Source organism: Arachis ipaensis, chromosome B02 (genome assembly GCF_000816755.2).
Source record: "Arachis ipaensis cultivar K30076 chromosome B02, Araip1.1, whole genome shotgun sequence".
Classification (NCBI taxonomy): Eukaryota; Viridiplantae; Streptophyta; class Magnoliopsida; order Fabales; family Fabaceae; genus Arachis; species Arachis ipaensis.
The window spans coordinates 107275627-107283960 of record NC_029786.2 but is presented as its reverse complement, the minus strand read 5'-3'; the positions used below and the strand labels follow the sequence as shown (position 1 = coordinate 107283960).

Genomic DNA, 8334 nt, shown 5'->3' with positions numbered 1-8334 from the left:
ACTAATTTATAATTATATTTAATTAATTTTATTTATTTTTAATTTATAATATTCGATATTAATTGCTTCTCACCCCAAATTAAAATCCTGAATGATACGTTGAAGAAATAGGAGTGAAGATCACGGAACTTCCAACAATCCTGATTCCTAGTATAAGCACTATTCACGTAGAGATTTTGGATTCACCCAGAGGCATTTTGCTGGTTTTTGGTTGGTACCCTCTTGGTTCCTAGCATTGTTGTTTATTTAATAATACAAATAATATATGCCGATTCAATATACATAATAAAATCAATATTATCATAATTATGAAAAATTTCCTTAAGAAAATAATAAAAAAAACTTTACATAAACATGATCCGTTTTCACTTGAAAAAGTAACTAATGAAATAATTAGATAACATTTTTGTGCCCTCTACTTGCTTTGTTACAAAGTCAGAAGTGGAAATGGTTTTATAACAACTCCTCTTATACCTTCTCCTATATCCTACTTAATTAAGTTCTTAATACCTTCTCCTATATCAAAAGTTGACCGTTGACCACATTCTCTTTCTATATAAGCTCATAAACCATGAAACCATAATATTCATCACTAAATCTTATAATTCATATAATTTTAGACAACATTTTTCATATATATTTTTCTTCTCAAGTTCCAACTAAAGGGTAAGGAAAAAAAAATGTCAACTACTATTGAAGTGGGAGAATCATCATCAAGAAAAATTGCTAAGGAAAAAACACCATTGATTGGTGCACCAAAAAGGGGAGGAGGATGGAAGAAAGGGGTGGCAATAATGGACTTTATTCTAAGGTTAGGTGCCATAGCTGCTGCTCTTGGTGCTGCTGCCACCATGTCAATGGCGGATCAAATTTTACCTTTCTTCACTCAGTTCGTTCAGTTTGAAGCAAGCTATGATAACTTCTCTGCTTTTCAGTATGTCACTCTCTCAATGCTCTGCCTTCTATATTTATGCTCATTTTTGTTTCGTACGCCGAGTCAATATACGTGTCTCAATGCCATTGAATGAGGTGTATGACTTATCTCGTATAAGTCCTGCACCTCATTCAATGATAGATAGGTATATGTAAACTCGATGTGCGAAACAAAATTGCTATATGCTCTAGAACATTTAGATAAATTATGCTTTATCCATTAATAATGGCAACGCATGATAAAATTCACACGCTTAGAGGCTTAGTACATAAAATAATTTCACCAAGTTATCCAAAAAGGTTAAATTTTAATTTATATGAAAAAGGCTCACTTTTCCCCCTTCATTCGTTTTCCTCTCTTTCTAAGGACACCTAAGAATATCTCTCTTTGGATGCATTCATAAAATGTAAGGCTTACCAAAAATTGCAGGTTCTTTGTTATTTCAATGGCATTTGTGGGTGGTTACTTGGTCCTATCACTGCCTTTCTCTATAGTAACCATCATACGCCCCCATGCAGTTGGACCAAGACTTTTCCTCATCATTCTAGACATGGTAATTTTATTCTATGATCTCTCTTGCACTTTTTAATAAATTCATGACTAACTCCTTAGAATAAATTAGACAAAAAAATTGTAGTAATTAGTAATAACCAGTTGCAAAATGCATAATTTGAATTAACCTATTTTTTTTCCTTGTGAAACATTTGTAGGTGTTTCTTACTCTAGCAACTGCAAGTGCTGCTGCAGCGGCCGCCATAGTATACTTAGCACATAATGGGAACCAAGACTCTAACTGGCTTGCCATATGCAATCAGTTTACAGATTTCTGTCAACAAACAAGTGGAGGTGTGATCTCAGCCTTTGTTTCAGTGGTTCTACTTTTGTTCTTGGTTATTATGACAGCTGTGGCTCTTAGGAGTCATTAGAAAGATTTGAAAGAAACTTGCATGTAACATTCTAGCTTGGGCTAAGTTATTTGTGCTGTTTGTTTTTGTTTGTTCTGTTTCCCAAGTCTTAATTCCTTGGGTTGTAACTTGTAAGGTTTGATTTCATGGATCATCAAATTGATTACTTGCATTAATTTGGTCCTAATCAAGTTATGTCTTCAATTTTCCTTCCAATTCCTCTCCTCTAATTTTTCTCTTAACACTTTTAAGATAGGAGCAGGATTGAAGGTTATACTATACACAACATGCAAATGGCTTAAACATACCGACAAAAATTTCCTGACAAAAAATAAGGGTGAAATATTGGAGGTCCTATACAAAGTGTTGATAGTGAAAATTTGTTATAATTGCCAAGTGCTTCAACTGAAAAAAAATAAAATAAAATTTAGTCCTTTTGAAAACTCGCATAATATAAAAACAACAAAACTTGATAACAAAATCCATGGAGATGTAAAATTCATACGTCAACTCCAAAAAGTAAAATACAGCAAAGACATGTAAATTACTAATGAGGCTTAAAGAACAGTCATCACAATCATAACATTTAAAAAAGCAAAAAACTAAGACTTGGCTTAAGCATCAACTCTCTCTTCCTCGAGGATGAGGGTCTTTGTGGTCGTCGGCTTGGCTAGAAAATCTGTGTACTCTTGGAATGGAGACTTAGAGAAGCGAGTTTCTCTCCAGAAATCGGGTGTCAGGAATCCATAGGTCTTCAACAAACACTCAAAAGTAGCCTGGAAAAAACATATATTAATACTCTCGAAACTCCATTTTATACATCTTCATATCAATTTGTCTTGATACGACTCCATACATTGATACAATATGATAAAATGCTTTTGGTAATCATATGATCAAGGTTTCTATCTTATCATAAACTAGCTCTAATGCTATTACAACATACTAAAACAGCAAAGCAAATTTTAATGATTCTAATCTAAACTTTGACATAACAGCATATCCAAACACAACATTAAGCATTTTTCCACTTATTGACCAATTAAATTGTAAATCACTACAATCAAGCATTAACATGGGAACTATTCAGGCAAATTGTATGCCAATTTACTATAAATGCACAAATAATAAACAAACTACATTTTATAGAAAAATTCTACATCTCTTACTCTTCTAGTTGTTAAGCCAAATCCAAATTTATTCACATGTATTTAATAATCTATTTTTCAATACTCAAAATATGTACATATCAACCCATAGATTATAAACAAAATTAAACAAGCCATAAGAAAAAAAGTTATCTCGACAGAATTTCAAACCTTGACAAAATTTCCAAGTGTCTTAGTGGATCCTCTTGATGAAGTAAACACATCTTCAATACCAGCAAACTGCAGAACCTTCTTAGGAACCCTAGCTGCGACAATTCCAGAACCACGAGGTGCCGGCACCATCCTAACAGTGACAGAACCACACTTCCCTGTAACCTTGCAAGGAACAGTGTGAGGCTTCCCAATCTTGTTTCCCCAGTATCCTCTCCTCACCGGAATAACCGAAAGCTTCGCCAGAATGATGGCGCCACGGATAGCAGTAGCCACCTCCTTGCTGCACTTCACTCCCAATCCAACGTGTCCATTTCCATCACCAACGACCACAAATGCCTTGAACCTTGTTCTCTGACCGGCACGTGTCTGCTTCTGAACCGGCATAATCTTCATCACCTATCATACACAGAAACCACAAATAACCGTTACAACAAACTCTAACGGTCTAACTAACTAAATCAAATTAACTCTTCGACTCTTGCAAGTTTAGATCCCTAAACTGAGTTTGTGAGAAGAATTTTACTATACAAGTTTTAACTCAGCTCAACGAATTCATATAAACTATCGAAATTGATTATCGTATTTGTTTATAACTAACAAGAAACGGTTATAACAGATTGTAACTAACCTCATCTTTAAGAGAAGGTCCGACCAATTGGTCTACGATTTGGTGCTCCTTGATTGGGAGGGAATGAAGGTAGATCTGTTCGAGGCTCTGGATTTTTGAATCTTTTACTAAGCGTCCTAGTTTCGTCACTGGAACCCATTTCTCTTCCTCATCCCTGCGGCCACCACCTCTGCGACGACCACCGCGGCCTCTGTCACCACCGCGACCGCGACCACCGAATCCACGGCCGAATCCGCCGCGTTCACCGCCAGCTCCGCGCTCTGCCATGTTTGGACGAGTCTTTTGGCTGCGCTCCGAAGAGTGTGTATTAGGGTTTGTTTGTGTTTTGCGGCAACGAAGTTGAGGTTAGGGTTTGGGGTTTTTATATGGAAGAGGATTAGGGGTGAGAGTGAATGGTGTGGGCTGGGCCTAGACTGTTTTTCTGCCGGGCCTTTTTTTTCTTTTTGTTGATGGATTTCTAAGGCTTCAGTTGGCCTTTGGCACATTCTTAAATTAATTACACAAGTTGATCAATAATAAATTAATAATTAACCTTTAACCAACTTCTTAACCAATTTAGATTAGTCAAATGATTTGTTTACTTATTTGTTTAAGCAAGTTATGGGAATTTGAATTTCATTTTGTGTATGCAGCAATTCATTAGCCAGCAATAAACTCACAAATTAATCATTGTCTTGTTAGAATGAAAAAAATAACAAAACAAACAAAAATTAAGCAATTTTTAATTCAGCTTACTTATTCACTTAAATAAGTATCAAGTATATAAATTCACACTTAAATATATAATAATTTATTAGTTAGTAACAAACTCTCAGATGAATGTCAAATACGAGATTAATTGATTTTTAACTTGGTAAAAATATGTATTTTTTTCATATTAAAAAAATAAAGCTATGATAATTAGTATTTCTTTTGACAATTTTTCTATGAGCTATATTCAAAGATATGCAAGATGTGATCACACACATGGCTCAAAACTCCATAACTACATTACATGTGGATATTTATATCATTTTTGGTTTCTTGCAAGGAAATACCACATCCATATATAGACATATTTTCTGTTTTTTGCTCATAGCCTCATCATATATCATGATTATGATGGTTTAATTTCAAAGGCATATGAATGAGTGAGTAGAGCTGATGTCAAATTTAGACCCAAATGCATTAGATACTACCCCATTTTCATCTATATAACGGAGCTTATTATCACATTTGTTTAGGTATATTTATACAATTTGCGAACTTTTTAATACCTTATAAGAGTGTTTGTATAGTTGGCCAGTTGAAGGTATCTTGACCATTATTATTATGATCTAATGTCAGATCAATATATAAATATGGTCAACAGCAAATATAAATCATCAAAATTAGATAATCATAGTCATATTGATATATATTACACGATGATGATTCATAAGATATTGTGAAGTATATATATTATCTTTTCAATTTCAATGACAATATTTTATTCTAGAGAGAGAGACAGAGAGAGGAATTTGATATTTGCTTCTAACCATTTTTTATCATCCACTCCTCAATATGCTTCAATGAGAATTGGTAGTTATGTGTAGACAAAATGGGAACAGATTCCCCATCACAAACATAATGAACATGATTAATTGAGTTCTATTACTACAAGTTCCAAGTTACATATTACACATTTAATTATACATTGCTATCTTTACTAGTAAATATTAATTCAGTATAACAACAACAGATACTTTGATCCGTGTAATAATGTAAAATCTCTCACTAATCCACAAATGTATGTTTCGCTCTTTCATTCACACTCATCGATTTGCTCCGTAAAATGTTAAACGACAGAAAGAACGTTCGTCGTTTCGTTCAAGTGTATTTTCAGTGCCATCTCCAGAAGACAAAAAGACCAAAAAGCCCCGCAAACGCTAACGTCGCTAGACCCACGCAAAGCATATCCAACCTTCCCTCAACTCTCGCCTTTCTCTCTTTCCTTTCTTCCTTCTCCTTCATAAACTCTTCGTAACGTTTCTCTTCTTCTTCAACGTTCGCTTTTACCCTTTTACCCTCCAGCGCCCTTTTCAAAATTACCAAACTATCCCTACCGTTCAAGTGCGTCCCATCCATGTCTTCAATTTGCAGACTCACCTCTCTCACGTTCATCTCCCCTCCGTCACTCACTCCCCACGTCACCACCGCGCCGCACACGGCCGCTTCCGCCGCCGTCCCTCTCTCTCCGCCCGACACAACCATCGGAAACCTCGCCTCCACCTCACCGGTCAGCCAGTGCCGCCGCACCGACACCGCTCTCCGGCTCGCCACGTTCACCGCTCGCTTCGCGGCGGAATCGATCACAATCCAGCTCAGCCTCAACCTTTCAACCATGTTATGACACGTGTCATCACGATAGCTAACCTCAGTTCTAACCGCCTCCTTCGGGTCCAAGAGGTCAACGCGGAACGGCGAGCACAGGAACCAACCAGTCTCGGTTTCGGTTTCGATAACTTTCGATAATATGAGATCTTCACCGTAGAAGAGATCAACGGCTGAGATTATTTCCGTTGTTACTGCTTCCTGGATTTTCGTGAAGCCGTTGGAGGAGTTAGTTATAGCGGTTACGGGAGGACGAGAAGCGGTGAAGGAGTCGGAGAAGAAAGAGCGGGAAGCGTTGGGGAACGTGGAAATGACTTGGCTGACACGTGGCGAGTTACTGGACGGCCACATGGAGCGGCAGGCGCGTGACCAGAGGTGGTCGCTGGAGGAGAGCGCGTGGAGTTGTGAGCATGTTGCAGCGGCAGAGCCAAGCGAGGCTCCGTCGAGGCGCGTGAGTATGTGGGACTCGATCACGTCGGGGTGGACAGCGGAAATTGTGGCAGCTCCGCTGCGTTGTTCCGCCGTGGACGACTCGCCGGAGGTGCAAGCCATGTTAGAAAAGAGAGTTTGGTCTGTGTGTTCGTTTTAGCGGTGTGAGAGAGTGAGAAGCTTTTGTGGTTTGAGAAAAAATGAGAATAGGTACTTATATAGTGTGTGGGAATAGATAACATGAGATGACTCAAATGCCCTTCAATTTTCATCTAATTACGGTATTGCCCTTCTGCCTTCTTTAATCGTTGACTATATGTGTGTCTACACTCTACAGACTGTGCATGCAAATGAAGTACAAGTCAAGACTATTAATACTCAAAAAAACAAAAAAATCATTTGTAAGAGGTGGTTAATTTTTCTTTTTAAGGAAAAAAATATTTGAGGGAAAAAAATTCTATGGGATAGGAAAACGTATTTTATCAAATCATGTAATTAAAAAAAAAAAAAACATTGATCAAAATATAAGAATGTAAAATTAATTGAACAAAATAAATGCATCCATAATTTATATAACCTCTTATGTTTTGTCTTTCCTATTCTATTTTCATTTATAAAATACATGAAAATATAAATAAAATAAGTATAAAGTGCCTTTAACAGAATAAGTATTATTAATGGGACAAAAATTTTTATATATTAAAATTACACAATTAATTAACTGTGAGACTAGGAAGTCAGTATTTTTATTGAAATTTAGATAGCTAATATTTAATTAATAAAAAAATGAATAATTCTATACTATTTAATAAAATTTTATACTATTAAAAATATTAATAATGACTAATTGATGGTTACAAGTTACAAAATTTGCTAATACTCTAGTAGTTCTCATATAATATAGTTATGTAAATCTTTCTATAATACAAAACAAAATGTAATTTAAGCTGCAAACTTGAAAAGTTAGCGATAAATTAAAGAGCCAGTCTTAACTTCTTAACGATACAAACTAAACTAAGGGTCTATAATTCTATATGACTATGAATCTATATGAGTTAAAAGTGGGAAAAAGAAACAACTATATATATCTCGTAAAAGTGGTCAATTACAAATCCACAATCCAAACAAAATTAGCGTCACGTTAATATTATGTTAATATATATTAAAACAATGATATAAAAAATCTGAGAGCACTAATAGTAACTATATCAAAGTGTCAAAGGGTTGTTAAATGTCATATCACACTTGAGCAAACTTTATATCTCAATGTGACGTAACTATTTCAACTATAATACTTTTGCTAACTTTATTAATGCCATTGGAAGACTCAAGTGCTCAACCTTTTGAAATTCAATATCATCATTATCCCATATAATTCCATTTTTGACCATGAATATACACATGATTGTAATATAATGATGTAACTTCTTCAACTGCTACATGGAAATATTAATCTCTTTAAAATTTTTATATTCAAAAATTAAATTTTGGTCACTTCTTAAATTTTATGCTAATTTTATCGTTGCTGATAAAATTTGAATCTCTGATATTTATTTAATCGGATAAATAAGTTAGCTATTCGACCATCTCAAACAAACTTTTTCTTTAGTATATTACATCTTAAAATTTTAAAGTTTAACACAATTTTTTTTTTGCAAGTTGAACAATATATTGCATCTTATTTCTATGGAAATGGCATATTCTTAATTAATATGTTGCACTATCACTTGATTATATGTTTAATTTAGACTGACATATATCAAA

At 34.9% G+C, this 8334-nt stretch overlaps 3 protein-coding genes across 3 annotated transcripts; 1 reads left to right on the top strand and 2 right to left on the bottom strand.

Annotated features, from left to right (window-relative positions):
* Nucleotides 570–2055, top strand: LOC107626374 (casparian strip membrane protein 3). The gene is made up of 3 exons (XM_016329245.2): nucleotides 570–934; nucleotides 1364–1487; nucleotides 1645–2055. Exons 1-3 carry the CDS (start codon nucleotides 681–683, stop codon nucleotides 1858–1860), a joined length of 594 nt encoding a protein of 197 aa, XP_016184731.1. The 5' UTR covers nucleotides 570–680; the 3' UTR covers nucleotides 1861–2055.
* Nucleotides 2274–4144, bottom strand: LOC107626373 (40S ribosomal protein S2-2). Its single transcript, XM_016329244.2, has 3 exons — nucleotides 3790–4144; nucleotides 3159–3557; nucleotides 2274–2615 (listed from the first exon to the last, which is right to left on the bottom strand). Exons 1-3 carry the CDS (start codon nucleotides 4054–4056, stop codon nucleotides 2454–2456), a joined length of 828 nt encoding a protein of 275 aa, XP_016184730.1. The 5' UTR covers nucleotides 4057–4144; the 3' UTR covers nucleotides 2274–2453.
* LOC107626372 (probable F-box protein At2g36090) lies at nucleotides 5363–6772 on the bottom strand. Its single transcript, XM_016329242.2, has one exon. It carries the CDS (start codon nucleotides 6691–6693, stop codon nucleotides 5650–5652), a length of 1044 nt encoding a protein of 347 aa, XP_016184728.1. The 5' UTR covers nucleotides 6694–6772; the 3' UTR covers nucleotides 5363–5649.

Bases quoted from the DNA above. Each gene is read 5' to 3' on its own strand.
- LOC107626372 (XM_016329242.2), bottom strand. From the start codon at position 6,693: ATGGCTTGCACCTCCGGCGAGTCGTCCACGGCGGAACAACGCAGCGGA.
- LOC107626374 (XM_016329245.2), top strand. From the start codon at position 681: ATGTCAACTACTATTGAAGTGGGAGAATCATCATCAAGAAAAATTGCT. The intron at 935-1,363 runs GTATGTCACTCT...CAAAAATTGCAG, and splicing joins GATAACTTCTCTGCTTTTCA to GTTCTTTGTTATTTCAATGG. The intron at 1,488-1,644 runs GTAATTTTATTC...AAACATTTGTAG, and splicing joins TCCTCATCATTCTAGACATG to GTGTTTCTTACTCTAGCAAC.
- LOC107626373 (XM_016329244.2), bottom strand. From the start codon at position 4,056: ATGGCAGAGCGCGGAGCTGGCGGTGAACGCGGCGGATTCGGCCGTGGA. The intron at 3,558-3,789 runs GTTAGTTACAAT...TGTGTATGATAG, and splicing joins GACCTTCTCTTAAAGATGAG to GTGATGAAGATTATGCCGGT. The intron at 2,616-3,158 runs GTTTGAAATTCT...TGTTTTTTCCAG, and splicing joins CACTTGGAAATTTTGTCAAG to GCTACTTTTGAGTGTTTGTT.